At 48.6% G+C, this 21,313-nt stretch overlaps 1 protein-coding gene across 1 annotated transcript; it reads right to left on the bottom strand.

The window, feature by feature from the left end:
* Window positions 1-475: 475 nt before the first annotated feature.
* LOC135888169 (zinc finger protein OZF-like) lies at window positions 476-6,418 on the bottom strand. Its single transcript, XM_065415982.1, has 5 exons — window positions 6,385-6,418; window positions 3,538-3,651; window positions 3,088-3,221; window positions 2,153-2,370; window positions 476-2,068 (listed from the first exon to the last, which is right to left on the bottom strand). Exons 1-5 carry the CDS (start codon window positions 6,416-6,418, stop codon window positions 1,333-1,335), a joined length of 1,236 nt encoding a protein of 411 aa, XP_065272054.1. The 3' UTR covers window positions 476-1,332.
* Between the last annotated feature and the right edge of the window lie 14,895 nt (window positions 6,419-21,313).

Raw genomic sequence — 21,313 nt, 5'->3', positions numbered from 1 at the left:
ACAAGAAAGCAGCTTCTACAATACCTTACTGGCTACACAGAGCCAAAGCACAGCTCCCTTAAAGCAACCCAGCCTTGGGCTCGCTCCCAGACAGCCCAGTTAAACATGATGCGGATTCCTGAAAATCTTCTTCATCATATAAAACGTTCTACCAATCCCGAAGGATCAAACACATCACCCAGCAGCTTAATGATTTTTTTACTTCTGACCGAAATACACGCTTAAAGCCAGTTCTTATGAACTAAACTAAGATTTCTTACAACAAGAAAAGAGCGAGCCTGTGGGTTAAAAGATCATGCAGAGATGAATAGAGTCCTTAGGTCAGTTTCACTGTAGAGATGGTGCATTAGAATTGCAAAGAGTCTGTTTCAGAATTACTTAATCAGGTGAAAAGAACAGGAGTAATTGTGGCACCTTAGAGACTAACAAATTTATTTGAGCATAAGCTTTCGTGGGCTACCGCCCACTTCATCGGATGCATAGAATGGAACATAAAGCAAGAATATATTTATACATACAGAGAACATGAAAAGGTGGGAGTAGCCATACCAACTGTAAAAGGCCAATCAATTGAGATGAGCTATCATCAGCAGGAGAAAAAGAACCTTCGAAGTGATAATCGAGATGACCCATAGAAGGTGTGATGATAGTTAACATGGGGAAACAGATTCAATTAGTGTAATAACCCAACCATTCCCAGTCTCTGTTCAAACCTAAGTTAATTGTATCTAATTTGCATATTAATTCAAGTTCAGCAGTCTCTCTTTGGAGTCTCTTTTTGAAGTTTTTTTGTTGCAAAATTGCCACCTTCAAGTCTGTCACTGAGTGGTTAGAGAGGTTGAAGTGTTCTTCCACTGGTTTTTGAATAAAGCAACAGAGGCACCTTTAAGACTAACAGATGTTTTTGAATGTTATGATTCCTGATGTCAGATTTGTGTCCATTTATTCTTTTTCTTAAACAACACTGGTAATTAATTACATAGACTAAAATAAGGTAAATATCCACAGAGCAGTTAATAAACAGTTTACCACAAACTTTACAGAGACATGTAGACAACGATATTATTACACCCAAATTTTATCTATATGTTAATATTTCCTTCCCATCTCAGACTTAACAAAATACAACCCTAGACAGGAACCCTATAGTTACACTGTTAACCTCTAACAAGATGTAAGTAAACGTAGACTATTACAATTACTAGCTTCTTCCAGTTCTTTAACCATAAAAGTTTACATTTCAAAGCTCTATCTTATCTAATGTGGAATGGCGCTAATTAGCATTTACACACATTTCTAACATGTGTCTAAAGGTTGAATCTGGGTCACGTGTCACAGAAGTTTAGATCCTGTGTGGATTTTCCTATGTTGAGTGAGGTGTGATCTCTGTGTGTAACTTTTCCCACAGTCCGAGCACTTATAGGGTCTCTCTCCAGTGTGGATTCTCCCATGTTTAGTGAGGTGTGATCTCTGTGTGTAACTTTTCCCACAGTCCGAGCACTTATGGGGTCTCTCTCCTGTGTGAATCCTCTGATGTGCTATAAGATGTGATCTGTGTGTGAAACATTTTCCACATTCCAAACACTTATAGGGTCTCTCTCCTGTGTGGATCCTCTGATGTTTAATTAGGTCTGATCTCCGTACAAAATTTTTCCCACAGTCTAAGCACTTGTAGGGTCTCTCTCCTGTGTGGACTGCCTGATGTTTAATAAGGTCTGACCGCCGTACATAATTTTTTCCACAGTCTAAGCACTTATGGGGGCTTTCTCCTGTGTGGATTCTCTGATGTTTAACAAGGGATGATGTGATTCTGAAACTTTCCCCACAGTCCAAACACTTATAGGGTCTCTCTCCTGTGTGGATTTTCTGATGTTTAACAAGGCCTGACCTCTGTATGAAACTTTTTCCACAGTCCACACACTTGTTTGGTCTCTCCCCTGTATGGATTCTCTGATGTTTAGCAAGGTCTGACCTCTGTTTGAAACTTTTTCCACAGTCCACACATTTGTGAGGTCTCTCTTCTGTGTGAATTTTCTGATGTTTAACAAGGTCTGATCTCCATATGAAACTTTTTCCACAGTCTAAGCACTTATGGGGGCTTTCTCCTGTGTGGATTTTCTGATGTAAAACAAGGGCCGATGTGATTCTGAACGTTTTCCCACAGTCCAAGCACTTATGGGGTCTGTCTCCTGTGTGAATTCTCTGATGTTTAACAAGGGCTGACTTCTGTATAAAAGTTTTTCCACAGTCCACACACTTGTGCGGTCTCTCTCCTGTGTGGATTCTCTGATGTTTATCAAGGTCTGATCTCTGGATGAAACTTTTCCCACAGTCTATGCATTTGTGAGGTCTCTCTCCTGTGTGGATTCTCTGATGTTTAACAAGGTCTGACCTCCGTATGAAACTTTTCCCACAGACTAAACACTTATGGGGTCTTACTCCTGTGTGGAATGCCTGATGTTTAACAAGGTCTGATCTCCATATGAAACTTTTTCCACAGACTAAACACTTATGGGGTCTCTCTCCTGTGTGCAATGCCTGGTGTTTAAAAAGGGCTGACCTCCGTCTGAAACGTTTCCCACAGTCCATGCACTTGTGAGGTATCTCTTCTGTGTGCATCCTCTGACGTTTATCACAGTCTGACCTCTGTACGAAACTTTTCCCACTGTCCACGCACTTATGGGGTCTATCTCCTGTGTGGCTTATATGATATGTAATTATTTCTGACTTCCAAATGAAACATTTCCCACACTGGAGGCATTGAGCAGGTTTCTCTTCTGTGTGGCATCCCCCATGGTTATTAAGGTCTAAGGGGTTATTGAAGCTTTCCCCATGGTCCAAGCATTGAAGGGGTTTCTCTCCAGTATGGATTGTCTGATGTGTTACAAGCTGTGCGCTCAGAATGAATCTTTTCCCACACTGCAGGCAGTGCCAGGGTGTCTCTTCCTTGGGGTTTGTCAGCTGCGGTCTGGGATCCTTGTCTCCTCTCACACAGTTAATAGATTCATAGACTTTCTTCCCTGGGTGGTTTCCCAGCAGCCTCTCTGGGTGGTTTCCCAGCATCCTCTCTGACCGCTGCCAATTTACCCAGGCTTCTCCCTGTTCCAAGCACTGGGAAAAATTCCAGGCAGCACTTCCCATAAAGGTCTCCTGTGGTTCCACTTTACCAGAAACTTCTGCATCATGATTCTCCTCTTCATTCTCACTCACTCTTTCATCACCTGCTGGGAGAGAGACAATCCAGACAGGAGTCATTGTGCTGGGGAGAAAGAGGAACAGCACCAAGGGAAAACCCAACACAAGACTGAGCAAATGGATTCTGCCTCCACTTCTCACCCAAACACTCACAGGGAAGGAAACCTGGAAAGGAAACTCCTGCAGCTAACAGGGTGGGTGGAAAGGCATGAGCGATATCTGCTGACTACAGCCCTGCCATGGGTGAGAGGAGGAAGAACTGAGGGTGCTTATTTACACCTTATTTTTGGGAGTCTCAACTTTTTCCTTCATTCCCCAGATGGTTTCTGTGTCAGTCCTCACCTGTGTGGGTGCCTCTTGGGATCTCTCTCTCTTCGCAGGCCTGGAGATCGGGCACCCACGGCTCTTCCCCTCGTTCCAGCTGGGCGATCAGTTCAGGTTTGGGAATGGGAAATCCTGCGCAGGGGTGAAATCGGACCAGATCAGGGTGTTACAGGATGCTCCATATGCTTTCTGAAAATATGCTTATCAATATGAATATGACATAACTGGAACATGCTTTATGCAAAAGGTCCCATGTAAGGTATCATTGGAAAAGTTGTAATCTACTGAATATGGTTTTCCTATTTGTATGTATGTATCATTCTTATATTTACAGTTATGAATATGAAGTACAAATCTAAGGTCCCATTGTGATTATGCTAAGTGAGGGTCATTAATGATTCTTTAAGAACTTGATTGCTGTATTTATCCAGAACAATGGGCTGAGAATGGGTTTTTTTTTACCTGTAAGTCTTCCTGTGTAGGAGAGGATCAGCCCATGAAAAATGGAGACTGGGGTCTTACAGAGGCATGTGACCATGTCACCTGATACTGGAATCCATTTTAAACCATGGACTTTTCCATAAGGAACTGGGAGGGGGTCAAGCTGGAACAAAGGACTCCCGCCTTTTGCCAAATCTATATAAGGGGTCTGCCAGTCGTGGTGAGGAGACCCCTGCTTATCACCCAAGATGTCTCCTGGAAGTAATGGATACTGAACAGGGGAAAGGATTGGGCCCAGATTAGATATAAGTCTAGTCTGTGAAAGAAGGTTACTGAAACTTTTGTGAGGGCGAGAAACTATTATTTGTAACCAGTTTCTAGTGTATTAAACTTAGCCTTGCATGTTTGTTTTATTATGCTTAGTGACTTTCTTTGTTCTGTCTGTTATTACTTAAAACCACCACTTTTTATACTTAATAAAATCTCTTTTGCTTATTAATAGACCCAGTGTAAGTCCTTGTTACTGGTGGGGCAAACAGTTTGTGCATATCTCTCTTTTAGTGATAAAGAGGGTGAACACTTAGGAAGTTACCCTGTATAACCTTTATACAGAGTATGACGGATTTATCTGGGGTTTAGATCCTATTGGGGCTGGGTATCTGAGTGCTGGAGATAGGTATCTTGCTGTGCTGTTTTCAGTTAAGATTTGCAGCTTGGGGGCATGGCCCGGACCCTGAATCTGTGCTGCAGCAGGTTAGTGTGTCTGGTTCAACAAGAGGGAGTATTGGGGGCCCAAGCTGGCAGGGAAAACAGGCTCAGTGGTCATTTCAGTACATCAGGTTACAGTCCCAAGGGGGTCTCTGTGACTGAACTCTTCATACAGGGCGCATGGAGCATTGGGGGAGTGTCTGTCACAAAGGGCATTGTGTGAACGGAACCTGTCCCCGTGCTGTGCTGGTGGGAATACGGAACCTAAGAGGACAGGAACATGGTCACTGAGCCGCCTTGTGGGAGGCAGGCGTCTGGGGAGGTGATGGGAATTTTTACACCCTCACTAGGAGTTCCCAGGATCTGTGCTCTCTGGGGGCCTTACTGACGCACACCCAGCTCTGGCATTAAACCTCTGCCTATTTCTAAACCTGCAGAGCCCAGAGCCCTCCCCATGGCTGGAGCTATTTCCAAGACGGGAGGTGAACAGGGAATTGAATCTATTTCCCCATGTTAAGTATCCTCACACCTTTTTGTCAGCTGTCTGAAATGGGCCATCTTGATTATCACTACAAAAGCTCATCTTAATTATAATAGCTCATCTTAATTAATTAGCCTCTTCGAGTTGGTATGGCAACTTCCACCTTTTCATGTTCTCTGTATGTATATGTATCTTCTTACTATATGTTGCATTCTATGCATCTGATGAAGTGGGCTGTAGCCCACGAAAGCTTATACACAAATCAATTTGTTAGTCTCTAAGGTGCCACAAGTACTCTTGTTCTTTTTGCGGATACAGACTAACACGGCTGCTACTATGAAATGTGTCTGACTGGGAAACAATACAGACAATATAATGAATGAATTCTGTCCCTTTGAAACCTGGAGGGATGGGGATTAGCTAGCATGTTGTCACGGAGTCCCCGGGCGATGCTTTGGAACTGCTCCCCACAAAGCCAGTCAGGACTTTGGGGAGCCTCCTCTCCCTTGGAGCAGACTGTCTTCAGGGCAAGAAGCTCACACGGCTTCACCTTCCTGGGTCTGACCTTGGAGCATTCAGCATATGCCCCTCCGTGCGCTTCCCACAGGGAGTCCGCCCCGGCGGGGTCCTGGGGAAGCCAGAGGGTCCTGCACCCCCACTTCGCAGTCAGACGTGACTCTTAGCCAGCCAGTAAAGCAGAGGTTTATTAGATGACAGGAACACGATCTAAAACAGAGCTTGTAGGTATAGAGAACGGGATCCCTCAGCCAGGTCCATTCTGGGGCCCAACGAGCCAGACAACCCCGTCTGCCCTCACTTCCCGTCCCCAGCCAGCTCCCAACTGAAACCCCCTCCAGCCCCTCCTCCTCTGCTTTGTTCCTTTCCCGGGCCAGGAGGTCACCTGACCTTTGTTCTCCCACACGTTTAGCATCCCACTGCAGGGGGGAAGGGCCCCAGCCATTAGTTGCCAGGCGACAGAGTGTCGGCCAGAAACTGAGGCACCCACACAGCATTCAGAGGAAACATTAAGAACAGCCCCACTTCGTCACACATGTCCATTAGGTTTTGACACCTGTAACCCATTGGAGAGGGCACGGAGATGCAAGTCTCTCTCATGGCAGCTGTGCATTACACAAAACATTCCCCTCTGATCTAACTGACCAGGGAGGAACTTAACCAGAGTCCGACACACTGACCCTCAGCTTCTAATAACCGAGGGGACAGGAATTCCTTACCGAGCGAGGTCACTGTCTCGTAATTCTCCTGCATGACATCCCTGTAGAGGGCTCTCTGAGCGGGGTCCAGCAGAGCCCCCTGCCCCTGGGTGAAATACACAGCCACCTCCTCGAAGGTCACCGGCATCTGAAACAACAAGAGTCCCCCAACTCAGCACCTGCTGCCCCAGCCACAATCCCGCTATTCATAGGGAAAGGAAAATAACTCGAAGCTCTGGGAGGGCTAGAGTAACAAACTCAGACCCCTACTGTTCAGAGCAGCCAGGAGACTTCAGGGGGTGGGGAGAAGGTGAGAGCTCCTTGTCCCCCTCAGCACACAGAGCATGGCAGGGTCTTCTCATTTACCACAGTCCTACCAGCCATAGGCTGATATGGGAAGCAGAGCTCTGAGCCAGGAACAGGGACAGGAATCCCAACAGCTTCCCTGCGTATTTCACAGCAGCCTCTGGCCAGTGGGTTCAGGCTCCAGTCCTGTGCAGGGGGGTTGTGTCCTGTTTTTGAATTGGGCGAATGTCCCTCTCCCCCACTGCCACCAATGGGCCTACTCAGAAAATCAGCAGGTTTATCATACCCTGTCTCCTCTCTGCTTCTTCCTCCCGCCACCAAGCAGCTCTCTAAAAATCCCTTACCTGAGCTGGCTCCATCACAGCCATTTCCCTTCTCCGTCTCCTGGAAGATGGAGCAAAACGTGGACGTGATTCCTCAGCCTGTCTGGGCGAGAGAGAAGATGGGGGAGGTTACAGAAGGGGCTGGAGTCCATGTCACACCCCAATTCCAGCCAGCCTCTTCAAAAGTTCCCAGTAACAGCATCTCTGAGCCAAGTACTAAAAGAAAAGCAGAATCAAAGGGGCCACTTTGGGGGATTGCCCCCCATTGCACTGTAAACCCCTCTCTCTTAGCAACAACCAGAGCCCTCTGGTGGCAACACCTGAAGAATGAGCTGCCCTGGACTCCCCCCGCAGCCCCCAGGGACAGGCAGGCAGAGGCTGATCCCATTGGCCCATCCGCACTCTCCCCCCGCCAGAGCCAGCAGTGACTCCGGTCTGACACCGGCGTAGCTGAGATCTGAATCCTGCACGGAAATCAGATCAAGACCCAGGGCAACCCCTTAACACTCAGGAATCAGAGCCCCAAAGATCATGAGCTTGTCTATTTTTTTAGAGTGGCAGTCTGTATCAGCGAAAAACAATGAGGAGTCCTTGTGGCACCTTAGAGACTAACACATTTATTTGGGCATAAGCTTTTGTGGGCTAGAATCACGAAAGTTATGCCCAAATAAATTTGTTAGTCTCTAAGGTGCCACAAGAATTCCGCGCTGTTTTTTCTCATTTTTTAATAAATCCGATGTAAGCTGGGAGCAGTGTGTGTGAGCAGGAAGGGAGGGGGTTGCATGTGGATATTTGCCTTGTAACTAGCACTGCCAGGGAAATTTAACTTGGACAGACAGCATTGTCTGTTACCCTTGTTGTACATGGGGATGGTCATATCGGTGTGTCTGTGACTGCGATGTTCACAAAGGTGTGAGGCAGAGTCTGGCAGGTGTAACAAAACTATATTAAGCTCACTTCACTCATGTGATGAGTTTTGAGAGCAGCCTGTGAAATCAATCAGCTCTGCCCTTAAATTACAATATTACAATAGAAACAGGAACTGTTACAGTGTCACCGTGAGATGTGATTGCTGAAGCTACTCGCAACTATTAACACTTCGCATGATGATTTGCTATTACAAATATAAATACCATGGCAGAATGACGTCCCTCCGCACAACGCTAATGAAGTTGAAGATGAAGAGCTCAGAGTAATGAAAATAATGTTTTTATAAGGAACTAATGTACAGGAGTGAAACTGCCCAGACTGGATTCCAAGAGGAGTGAAACTCAGGGGAACAGGGACAGTGGCTAGGACACACTGATGAAGCGCTGGGCGGCTTTACGCAGACACAGGAACTGAGACCCGGATTCTTTAAACACCCAAAGCAGGTGTGACAGTGAGATCTTTGTGGGGGTGTCTGTAAATATTTCACTGGATCAAGTGTCCTCGAACAGCTCAGTAACATCTTATGGGGGGGGGGGGGGTGATGCACTGGACTTTTAAGGACACGGCCCTGGGAAATGGGAGCTGAGATCCTGGGAAGGGGGGGGGAGGAAAACGCCCCTCTACCTCCCCCCATCTTGTTGTTGTTTTTTTGCAACCACTGCAGCTGGCTCAGCTCATCTGGGGGAACTTTTATCCCCTCTGCCCCTCCCTATTTCTGGGTTTTCCTCTCCGCCCTGCCTGGCAGGGCCTGTACCCCGGCTCTCACCCCCCTCTGCTCCCCACGTGTCTCTGTCCCGGGCTCCCCCCGCCCCGCACACACCGGGGGCTGGCGGCAGCTTTCCCGGACCCAGGGCGGGAATCGCAGCCAGCTCCGCTGGGAGCAGCCTGGGGCCAAACCTCCCCCTGCAGCCCGGGTGAGCTGGGGCGGGAGGCGGGTCTCTCTTACCTTCCCTCCGAGCGGGGCCCCCCCGGGGCAGGGGCCGGGCCGGGAAGGGGCCTGGCCAGGCTGGGGGCTCTGCCCTGGGAGAGGCTCCTGGGGAGCAGCGGGAAGGGCCCTGCTGGAGATTCCCCTCTCCCGGCTGCAGCCAGGGCTCCGGGCTCCCAGCACCAGCCGCCGGGGCTCGGGGATCTCGCTGGGAGCCAGAGACCCGCAGCGGCTGCGAGTCACTTCCTGCTGCCGGGACTGAGCCCAGCGATCGCTCCCCCCAGAGCCGCCTCCCAGCCGCTCCTGGGTCCTAGCGATCAACCGATGTCTCGCTCACCGGAAAATGTCACCCAGGCAAACTTGCATTTGGTGCCCTCCATTGGCTCCCCACTAACCCTGCCCCCTCCTGGACCCCCAACCCCAGGTGAAGGGCAAGGCACAGTGCAGCCTGCATTCCCCTCTTGCACCCCAACCCCTGCTCTGTGCGTTCCCCCTTCACCCCAACACCTGCACTCCCCTCCTGTGCCCCTAACCAGGGCCGGCTCCAGGCACCAGCTTGGCAAGCTGGTGCTTGGGGCAGCCACTCCGGAGAGGGGCGGCAGGTCCAGCTATTCGGCGGCAATTCGGCGGACGGTCCCTCACTCCCGCTAGGAGCGAAGGGCCTTTCGCCGAATTGCCGCCGCAGATCGCGATAGCGGCTTTTTTTTTTTTTTTTTTTTTGGCTGCTTGGGGCAGCCAAAACCCTGGAGCCGGCCTTGCCCCTAACTCCTGTACCGTGCCACCTTCACCACAATCCCTGCACTGTGCTTGTATCCTTCACCCCAAGCCCTTCGCTCTTCTGAACCGCTAATCCCTGCAGTTTTCCCCCTCCACCCCAATGCCTGTACCCCTGCTGCACCCCTAATCCCTGCTCTGTGCATGCCCCCTCACCCAAGTCCCTGCATTCCCCTCTTGCACCCCAACCCCTGCACTGTGAGTCTCCACTCATGCTCAGGGATAGCTCAGTGATTTGAGCATTAGCCTGCTAAACCCAGGCTTGCGAGTTCAATCCTTGAGGGGGCCATTTAGGGATGGGGGGAAGGGGGGTTGATCCTGCTTTGAGCAGGGGGTTGGACTAGATGACCTCCTGTTGTCCCTTCCAACCCTGATATTCTATGATTCTAACCCTACATTCCCCCTCCTGCACCCACGTGGGGATGCCTAAGGCAGCTGGCATTGCTGCTCGCTGCCTGGCTGGACTGCTGCTTCTCCACCCTGTGTACCCCTGTGGGGCGGGGGAGTCAGGAGCCCCGTCAGGCCTCCCTGCATCCAGCTCACCCTCCCCAGAGGGCAGCAGAGCAACAGCTGCTGTTGCCTCATAGACAGCCCAGGTGGGAAGTAACCTGGGTGCAGGGAGCCCTGGTGTTGTGTTTGGGGGGTGGGGGGAGTGTGTGTGTGCCTGAAGGCCTGTTCAGACACAAGCAGCTGCCCTCAGCTCCAGCCCCAGAGAGGCTGCAGCACCCACAGATTCCCCCTGTGCCATCACCCCAGCTCACTGGAGACCAGTACCCAGACAGGAGGAGCTCCCAGTCCAGAGTGGCCAGGGGCTCCCGGGAGGGGGGGGCAGGAGCAGTAGAGCAGGGGAGGGGTGGGGCACCCCTGCTCCAGATGAATCACCTGGCTCAGCTCCTCCTCCAACAGCCCCCTGCAGCTGGGGTCTCTCCCCCGTCCAGACACTGCTGCTCGCCTGCCTGCCCCCTACCTCAGCCCAGCCGGATCTCAGCAGGACAGGTGGGAATCAGGCAAACCCAGCGCAGGGTGTCCTCTTCAGGAGTGGCCCTAGACTAGCTGTCAGCAACTGGCGCCCTAGGCAAACCATGCAATCGGCTTTTGGTTAACTGGGAAACATTTTGCCCCTTTTTTCCTTTTAATGTTTTTTAAGCGGGTTTTTTTTTTTAAACCGAGGCTTAATTATTCGGTTTGTCCGTCCATCCAGCTGTCCAACCAATGTTTCTGAGATCAGATAAAACAGAGACACGAAATTTTCAGAATAGATACATAATACACAACAGCTAGACGATATTTCAGTCCAATTTCAAATAAAAATGCATTAAAAATGTTAATTATAATTTTTATTATTACAAATCCAAAATCATCCATGACGCTATCCTGCTTTAACTGCCATTACCACCACATCCAATATAGAAAGAAATAAGAAAACTCTTCAATGAACGTTAACCTGTATTTACAAAACACTCCGAATAAAAAACACTGTGCTCTTAAAATATGACTTTTCTTGCTTTAAGTTTTTCAAATTCAGTCACTAGTTCTTTTAGATCCAGTTTTCCAGCTATTTCATGCTCTATTAACATTGTGGCAAGTCCAACAAGTCTCTCTTGCAGCATTGTTGAACGCAGATATGTTTTTATCAGTTTTAAGTTTGAGAAGCTACGTTCCCCACTAGCTACGGAAACTGGCAAAGTTAAAAGAATGCGTAGAGCTATAAAAATGATTGGAAAACTGTGAGTTTATTTTCACAAACAAACTTCAGGACTTCTTCAGGAGTGGAATGTTTCTTAAGTCGTCTTGAAAAAGCCTGAAGCTCACTACACAAATCTGTAGCATCAATGTCTTTTGAATTTTCATGAGTCAACGCCGACTCCAGTTTTATACAAAATTCTCTTATCTGTTTTGCTGTTTTCTTTTGCAAGCTGTGGATATCATATAGAAATCCAAATACAGACTCTAGCTGCTGCATCTGTTGAAATCTTTCGTCAACCGAGTGAATAGCAGTATCAAGGACTGCGAAGTAGAAATTCACTTTGAACCTTTGTTTTGGGTTCTGAATAAGTGTGTCTTGTCCTTCATACAAAAACTGCTGTTTCTTTTGGCAAATGCAAACTGGCTCTGGTTCAGATTCTATTGGAAAGTCTATTTCTTCTGCAAGCTCGAGAGAATCTACCAGTGTTCTTTCAACCCTTCATCACTTCTGAATTCCTCCAGAATATTTTTAGTTTTCTGCAGTTTTTGAATAGTAAAATATATGTTCAAGTTCTTTTCCTGAAGCTGCTTACTAGTGAGGTTAATCTCAAAAAGGATATTATACCACAAAAGTGAGTAAAGTCACAAATATGAACTTGGAAAGGCCATTTGCAAGAGCTTCTGCATCTGTACGTGCCGTATTGCCAGATGATCCAGTAAAGGTAGTGTCATCAGAAATTTCAATTAGGGCATCATAAATATTTCCAAGTTCATAGCGAAGCGGCTTCAAAGCATCGATGTGATTCTCCCATCTTGTCTAAGTGGATTCACAGTTAGAGAATTCACATGGCAAGTCAGAATCTCCCAACGGCATGTTGAGCCTGAGAAAAACACATAAACACATTGCACCAGGTCAAAGAAACTGCTTGCCACTGTCACAGAGTGTGGGGAAGTCTGGGCTCTTCACCCCCACTTCCTGTGATTTACCGTGACTCTCAGCCAGCCAGAAAAACGGAAGGTTTATTGGACGACAGGAATACAGTCCCAAACCGAGCTTGTAGGTACAACCAGGACCCCTCAGTCAAGTCCTTCTGGGGGGCAGGGAGCTTAGACCCCAGTCCTGGAGTTCCCTCCGTTTCCACAGCCAGCTCCAAACTGAAACCTCCTCCAGAAGTCTCACCCAGCCTCCCCCCAGCTCCTCCGCCAGCCTTTGTCCAGTTTCCCGGGCAGAAGGTGTCACCTGGCCCCAACCCCCCTCCTGGGTTCAGGTTACATGCTCAGGTATCATCTCTCAAGTGAAGTCACACCCTGTTATCCCATCACCAATGCAGATGGTCAGAGCCGGATTTAGCAAGAGCGGGGCCCGATTCCTGGGGGCGGGCCACGCTCCACAGCTTACCTGCTGACGCCTGCCCCTGCTTGTTTTCAGACTTCCCGCGAACATCTGATTCGCGGGAAGCAGGGGGGGGGGGGAGGAGCAGGGGGCGGAGCGTTCAGGGGAGGGGAGGAGGGGGAAGTGAGCTGGGGGCGGGGTGGACAGCTGCGGGGCCCGATTCAGCGGAATCGGCTGAATCGGCCTAAAGCCGGCCCTGCAGACAGTCCCAACAAAACTCCCCCGCAACGCTCCCTGGTCAATCTGCCCCACTCCCTACTCCGTCACAGCCTCCAAATAACATCTACCAGCTTCATGGACAACTAATTCAGAGAATGCGCACTGCAAGGAACGAAAAAGGCCCTAGGATTGATTTCCATCATTCTCAGGGCCGGCTCCAGGCACCAGGCAACCAAGCACATGCTTGGGGCGGCACCTGGTAAGGGGCGGCCAATCTTGGGGTGGCGGGGGGCAGTGCGGTGCGGCGCTCGGCGGGGGGGGGGTTCCGGCGGCGTAGTGCTCGGCGGAGGGTGTTCGGCGGCGCGGCGCTCCGCGGGGAGGGGTTCGGCAGCGCGGCGCTCGGCGGGGGGGTGTTTGGCGGCGCGGTGCTCCGCGGGGGGTGGGGGGTGTTCGGCGGCATGGCGCTCAGCGGGGGGTGTTTGGCGGTGCTTGCGCGGGGGGGCTTCAGCAGTGCAGCGCTCCACGGGGGGCGGAGGTGTTCGGCGGCGCAGCGCTCGGCGGGGGTTTCGGCGGCGCGGCGCTCCACGGGGGGCGGGGGTGTTTGGCAGTGCGGCGGGGGGCGGGGGCTGTTCGGCGGCGCAGCGCTCGGCGGGGGGTGTTCGGCGGCGCTCCGCGTGGGGCGATTCGGCGGCACGGCGGGGGGCGGGGTGTTACGGCGGGGTGGCGCTTTTTTTTGCTGCTTGGGACAGCAAAAAAGTTAGAGCCGGCCCTGATCATTCTCCTGTGTACACCATTGTCTTTACCCTTCATATTACTCCCATTATCATAGCCTTGGCTATGTAAGTTTTCAACAGATAATGACATTGTTTCAAGCTCTTGTAGAATAGTTTCAGTCATAAATGCTCCAGCCGTTTCCTTCAGTGGTACGAAACCCAAAAAATGTTCCTTTATGAGCCCTTCAACACTATCTTCATCTGCAGGCTTTTCCATATCCACAAAACAAATGATCATCGTCATTTGTCCAACATGACTCACGTGGTGTACAGTCCAGTATTATTGAAAAGTATTTCGCAGAATGGGCAGCTTCTACAATTTTCTTTTTAATGGCATTTGCTAGGATTTGAATCAGTTCATTCTGCATATTTTTTCCTAAGTAATGAATCTGTGTTTCATGATCAGTTATTTTACGTAGATGCTCCTTCATGACTGGATCAAACAAAGCTAGGTATTCAACACATTTTAGTTTCCATTACCTAGAGCGTATAATTTTTCATTTCTACCGCGGCCACGGAATGCTAAATTTTACCCACCGAGAACTCTCACTAAAGCAATCAGACGCTCTAATATTTGTTGCCAATATTCTTATTTTTCCTTGATCACATGTAAATTTTCTTCATCGATAGTTTTTCCTTTTTTCAATTGTAATTCAAATTCTTTCGAATTTAGAAAACATTCCAAATGTTCTGTACTTCTTTCATGTGAGGAGAGAATTGAAGATCTGTTTTTCCAGTCCTTCGAGCCATTTTCAGTAAGTGATGTACCAATTGCTTGATTTGCAAACAACTTGCAGCAAAAGCAAAACACAGAGTCCTTCGACACTGAATATTGTAACCAGTTTTGATGAATTTCTTCCCCATTAATGAGTTTCCTCTTGTAATGCTGAGCAGAGAATTTTCTTTTATTTCCATCCTTAGGGAAAGGAAATTCATGAACTTGTTCGTGTCCATGTTCCAAAAGAATTTGCCGCAGACTGTCATCACATCTGGGCCATGAAGCTGGGTCCCCATATTGTAACTTGTTTGTAACTTCCTCATCCTTTCTTCCTTCTACTTAATTTACTTCAATTTCTGCATGTGTCTCTGAAGGTGAATAAATTTTCTCCACTTCCGTATCAGTCCGATGCTGTGAGCTGCCTTCATCTAGAAGTAAATTTCCATCATCTTGAGTTTCCAAACTGCTTTTTTGTGGATGTGAGCTACCCTCATCTCAAAGTAATATACCTTCATCTTGATGTTCCAAACTGCTTCCATGCGGATGTGAGCTAATCTCCTCTCCAAGTAAAAGTCCTTCATCTGGATGCTATGAACTGCTTCCATCTTTATTTGGATTAAAGAGAAGATATTTCAGGAAGGATCCCTGCTGTTTTGCTTGGTCCTTTTCCTTCTCAGCCTTTCGCTTACGATACTCAGCTCCTGAGGGTTTTCTTTTTCCTCTTTCTGTCATGGGGCATTTGAATATTGTTATGTACTGTGCTCCCGACTGCAAGCATTATAGCATTAAGGATGGCTGACACACCCACCACATGGTTGGCGATTTAAACCACATTGCAGCCATCCCAACACTTCTTTTCACCGTTTAAAGGTTCAGTGATTAGTAAAAACAACAAGGAGTCTGGTGGCACCTTAAAGACTAACAGATTTATTTGGGCATAAGCTTTCGTGGGTAAAAACCTCACTTCTTCAGTTTCTGCATCTGAAGAAGTGAGGTTTTTACCCACGAAAGCTTATGCCCAAATAAATCTGTTAGTCTTTAAGGTGCCACCAGACTCCTTGTTGTTTTTGTAGATACAGACTAACACGGCTACCCCCGATAAGTGATTAGTAACATACACTCACTTACCTATTAAAACAGTTAGTTATAGCGTTTACACGGAAACAAAATGACCTTTTTCGATGTTATAACCCGACACCGGTTGTTTGGAAAGTAATCCCCTTCCTCACGGTTACCCACTTGAGGTGTGATGTCATCACTTTCATAGTCTATTAAGCATTAATGCTGTTACTTTTTTTATGAACCTTATTTATTACATGTGAACCAGTTATAACAAAGAAAAGTTCATAATTATACAGCCTGAGAATAACGCTAAGGTTTAATAACGCTTAAAGATACTCACCTTTTGGATTTATAATGCTGAAAGACGTTATTCTTTATTCTTTGGCACCAGAAAACACAATTTTCCACAGTATTCGCTCGATTTCTTAACCATCTACCTGAGACGTGTGTTAAAATGACCGTTTGACATGTACCAACTTGCGATATCTCCACTCTATATGAATTTCCGGCTATGCGACCTTGATGTATATTCGAGTTAGGTGTCACTAGCACTGCAGCTCTTGCTGCTGGTGGATGTGTTTCATTGTGGCTGAGTTATTGCTTATCAAAATTGCGGAGTGGGTCATCTTGACCCTATGTCGCAAATTGAAAACGGATATCGCTAAAATTTTCTTTCTTTTTGCAGTAAATAAAAGATTTGACATATTAATAAATTATCAGAAATGTAGAGAAAATAATTATAATTCATATTTCCTCCATACACACACAGGAATTGAAATAATGACATCTTTGTTATTTTATTTGTATTTTTTTCATCTTTTTCCTTTTTTTTCCTATTTTTTTTTTTAATTTGATTTTTTTTCCTCGAATTTGGTGCTGCATTTAACTTGGCACCCTAGGCGACCACCTAGTTCACCTTTATGGACGGCCCGCCCCTGGTCCTCTTTGGTGGGCCGCTTGCCCATACTGTCCACTCCAAAGGCCGCCCTGAACCCTGTCCCAGATCCTGCCCCTTGGAGCTCCACCTCCTCTGGGTTTGAGTGGTGTGATGTTCTGATTAAAATATGCATATAGATCGCTGTTGCAACCATTGTTATATATTTGCCACAAATCTTCTACAACGTGTGGCATGTGAGATGTCTATGGAAAGGTTACCATTTCCTGAATACAATTATGCTATTTGTATGCATGTATAATTTCTCTATCTGAAGGTATAAATGTTAGCCATGCACCTGTATTTCAAATGTTGGCCCCTGTGGTAAGACCCATGAGGTATTTAGCCAGCACATTGTGAAAGGACTATTCAAGTTGAATGGTCCATCAAGGTACACTTAGCTCACAAGGAAGACACCCAGCTGCACCTAATGGACTTTCCTTTGAACGTTCAAACTGGAGTGTGGGTAATAGCTTCTGCTGTGATTAAACAAAATTATGCACGGACGTGTGACTCCATACTCCATCTTTGACTGTCACATTCCACAGTAAGAACAATGGGATTCCCTCCACATGGCACCTCCATCTGGCCTCTTTCCTGCTCTGGACTCTTTCCTGCTCAAACCTCTGGACTATGCACTTATGCTAAAGGGAGCGTTCTAACCGGGGAACGGAGGACCTTCCAAAGATTTGGAAGCAACCAGAGACTTGACTTAAGCCAGTGGTTTTTTCCATCACTGCTACAAACCCGAACCAAGAACTTTGCAATTATTGTATGTATTTAATTCCTTTAACCAATTTTAACTCTCACCTTTTTCTTTCTTTCTTTTTCTTTCCAGGGCCGTCCCTAGTGGGATATGGGGCCTGAGACAACCCTCCCCTCATCTCCATCCCAGGCCCTGCCACTACCTCACCTCTTCCCACCTCTGCTCCGTCCCCTCCCTGCCCTCTTCCACACCTTCCCCCAAACCCCCTCCCCCGAGCGACGTGGCTGGTAGCCAGGGGAGCGGAGCGGGCTGGGGCCAGTTCGTTCCATTTCCCACCGCCGCCAGTGAGTGCAGGAGTGGGCCCGACCTCTGCTGCCAGCACTGGCCTCCTGCTAATCCCCCAGCCTTTCCTGGGCCTGCCTTTCTTTCTTCTTTCTTTCTTTCTTTCTTTCTTTTTCTTTCTTTCTATAAATAAACCTTTAGATTTTATATACTAAAGGATTGGCAACGGTGTGATTTTTTGGTAAGATCTGAGTGTGTGGCGGGTCCTTTGGGATCAGAAGAACCTGTTATTTGAGGAGACAGGTTTTAAAGAACCACTCATCTTTCAATCCAGTGTTTTGGGGGTGATACAAAGACTGGAATGCCTCAGGAAGCTGCTTTTATGACTTCTTGTTAGCCAATGTGGTTAGATAGAAGTTTGCTGTTGTGGCTGGTTTGGTATATCTTTTGTGAGAAAAAGCACCAGCATTTTGGGGTGTATTTACCCTGTTTCTCAGCAGCGTGACCTGAATTTGGTATTCTCAGTTGTGACCCCAATGGTACGGTTACAGGTGGGCAGCTTTTCTCAGCATTAAGGGTGCATCATGCGTACAAGCTTCTGCTACCAGGGCTCAGTGTCACTTGCAACATCCCTGCAGGAGAAACCCGGGCATGGCCCGCCAGATGATCAGCCCCTCTGAGACTTGAAATACTTCTCTCTGTGTTGGGCTGCTTAAGGCTTTGCTTTGAGCTGCAACTCCAGTCACAGGACACCTGCACTGGTGCAATACGTGGTGCTGTCTCGATGGCTAAGGCAGACTTGTAGGAGACAGAAGGCGAAAGGAGAGAGACAAGTAAGGTGAGGAAGGAGAATGAGGCCTGAGGGGAAGGGTGACAGCAGAACCCCAATCTCCTATCCCAGGGGGAGTTTAGGATTTAGCCAAAGCCAGTGCAATTGAGGATGTTGGCTGGCTCCCCCTCTCCGATTAGCCCTGTTCTCAGGCTGAAAGATGAGCGGGATGATGAAAGACCAGTGGGGCCATGCTGGGTCCCAGGAGACGGTGGGCGAGACATACCCCAGGGTACAGTGCGGACTGTTGAACTGCTTAATTCTCCATCCCAGGACATGTTTTACACTGCTTCCCTGGGTGAACAACAAACCCCTCCATGCTCTGCTCACCCCCAGCCAGCCACCAGCGATACAGCACTGAGTGCGCCTAGCCAGTCAGTCAGGGCCGGCTTTAGGCCGATTCGCCCGATTCCCTGGAATCGGGCCCCGCGCCTTAGGCACCTTTGTAATTTTTTTTACTCACCCCGGCGGCGGTCCGCTCCGGGGTCTTTGGCGGCCCAGCTCCCCCGGCCGGAGCACTGTCCAGAGCGTGGCAGCCCCGTGTCCCCGGCCGGAGCACGGCAAGCCCCACGGCCCCGCTCCCCAGCCCCGCGGCCCCACGACCCCGGCCAGAGCATGGCAAGCTCCTGGCTGGAGCTCTGGCCGGAGTGCGGCGGCCCTGCTCCCCTGGCCGGAGCGTGGCAAGCCCCGCGGCCCCGCTTTCCTGGCTGCAGCTCTGGCCAGAGTGCGGCAGCCCCATGGCCCCGCTCTCCTGGCTGGAGCACTGGCCGGAGCGTGGCAAGCCCGCGGCCTCACTCTCCTGGCTGGAGCTTCAGCCAGAGCATGGCAGCCCCGCAACCCCAGCCAGAGTGCTGCAATCCCCACGGGCCCGCTCTCCTGGTTGGAGCTCCGGCCGGAGCGCGGCAAGCCCCGCGGCCCCCCTCCCCTGGCCGGCAATCCAAAGTGCTGCCGAAGACTGGGAGTGCCGCCTAGTGAGTACAAGCCCCAGGAATTGGGCCCCTCACTTGCTAAAGCCGGCCCTGCAGCCCGTGATGAATTAAAGTACATAGCTACCCCAGCCAGTTCTCCACTCCCAGCCTTGCACCCCAGCTGCACGTCTTCTACTGTCCAGTCCATACACTGTTGCCAGATTTGCCCATTACTTTGGGATACGCTCATTAGGATTACTCTTCAGGGGCAGGGGGGTTCTGTAATTCTATCAATGTACTGCTTATGAGACTTGTGTGTTCATATGGAGCTTTACGTCTCCCTTCTGCAAGTCCCCTCCCAATGGAGCTATCCTGCAGGACCTAGGTTCCCCAGGGCTGGGTTCCTCCAGCCCCAGAACCGGATGAACACACACACATTAACAGAGCAAGTCTGAGTGGACCGGGTCAATCAGCACTTTCAAGCTGCCACCCTCGTATGTCACAGGTTCAGCACGTCCCTATCCCCACTTCCACGTCACAATTGGACTGGTGGTAACCCACTTGAGGAGCAAACCCCACAGTATTTTGGGGCATTACAGGGATCGTTAGCTTAGGTAAAAGAAGCGTTGCAACAGAGTAAATGGGGAAGCTAAAAACACAAAAGAGTAAAGTTCAGAGAGAGAGAGAAGCAACCAGCTTAACCATAAAAGTTATTTATTGAATAGTGATAACTACATAAGGAGATTCTAAACAGTGTAACACTTAGATTATTAAAGGTTACAAAAGTTATATATAGAAAACTATACCTGCCTGAGGTAGAAAAGAAAACAGAGAGAGAGAGAGAGAGAGGATCTCACCATTTCCATGAGGCTTGAACTGGTCGGGCTTCCCAGGTGATGGTGGTAGCTCAAGATCCTGAGTGCTGGAGACAGGCAGAGCCCCCAGCACAATAGTGAGCAGAAGATGAAATCTCAGGGGAACTGATGCAGCGTTTGGATCCAGGCATCAGAACACTGACTGGAGTGTGAGTAGGGCTTTTTGTAGGGAAAATACAATGGTTCAAGGGAGAACACTAGATTTGTTTATGGGTAAACTGATGACTCAAGGGTTTTCTTTAGGCTAGACCAGGGGTCGGCAACCTTTCAGAAGCGGTGTGCCAAGTCTTCATTTATTCACTCTAATTTAAGGTTTCGCGTGCCAGTCATACATTTTAACGATTTTAGAAGGTCTCTTTCTATACGTCTATAATATCTAACTAAACTAGTGTTGTATGTAAAGTAAATAAGGTTTTAAAAATGTTTAAGAAGCTTCATTTAAAATTAAATTAAAATGCAGAGTTCCTTGGACTGGTGGCCAAGACCCGGGCAGTGTGAGTGCCACTGAAAACCAGCTCGATAGGTTGCCTACCCCTGGGCTAGACAATAGGAGCTGATCACTCTTGGCTATGGGTGGTGTTTTCTTCCAGGGAGCTCACAATGCAACTAGGCAGCTTCAGTATTTTGGATATCAATCAAGGATTCATTACTAGAATTGGTCTGATAACTGCTGAGCAGGGTGTGTGCAGGCATAGGTTTATTAACATATGGAGCACAGATCCCCCATGATGCAGTGCTTCCCTGCTTTTCTGGTCCCAGAGTTCAGTGCGGTTCTTGGGTTGGAATCTCTGTTCTCCATTCTGTATGCTAATGGAGGTGCCTGCCAATCCCATCTTTCATGCAGATGAGGCTAGGGGAGTTGCCTTAATCTTGTCACCCTTGTCAGGAGGGGTCCAGGTGTGTCTCCCCCTGCCCTTCACTGCTCTCTGCAAGTTTTTTCCCTGGTCGGTTTTGGTTCAAGCAGAGACTGGGGGGGAGGAGGGGGGGGGTCTTTCATGAGTCAGACAGGCTGGATACTGCGCCCTGGTTCCCCAAGAACACAGAGCTGCCTGGTATTAACTGTGGGGTACAAGCTCATTAGTGCCTCATCGCAACAAAGGATGGTGATTAGGGAACAGCCTGGTGATCTCAAGTGAAATCCCCCAAATACTTCAATGAAAACGCACTGGTTGGGATAAAAACAAGTCTATTAACTAGAGCCAGGTAGCTTTTAAGTGATCACAAGTGAGAAAGGCGTGAAACGTCCAAATTTTAAATCCCAAACTTTACCAAGCTAAGGAAGATTGGAAGGAAACAGCTTCTCTCACCCCACCAGATGTTGCAGGCAGTTCACAGTTCTTAGTACCCAGGCTGGATTTCCTTCCAGC

This window comes from Emys orbicularis, chromosome 13 (assembly GCF_028017835.1).
Source record: "Emys orbicularis isolate rEmyOrb1 chromosome 13, rEmyOrb1.hap1, whole genome shotgun sequence".
NCBI lineage: Eukaryota > Metazoa > Chordata > Testudines > Emydidae > Emys > Emys orbicularis.
This window is presented reverse-complemented; position numbering and strand designations above follow the sequence as displayed.

Bases quoted from the DNA above. Each gene is read 5' to 3' on its own strand.
- LOC135888169 (XM_065415982.1), bottom strand. From the start codon at position 6,418: ATGCAGGAGAATTACGAGACAGTGACCTCGCTCG. The intron at 3,652-6,384 runs GTAAGGAATTCC...ACCCCTGCGCAG, and splicing joins CGAGACAGTGACCTCGCTCG to GATTTCCCATTCCCAAACCT. The intron at 3,222-3,537 runs GTGAGGACTGAC...CTCTCCCAGCAG, and splicing joins CCCAAGAGGCACCCACACAG to GTGATGAAAGAGTGAGTGAG.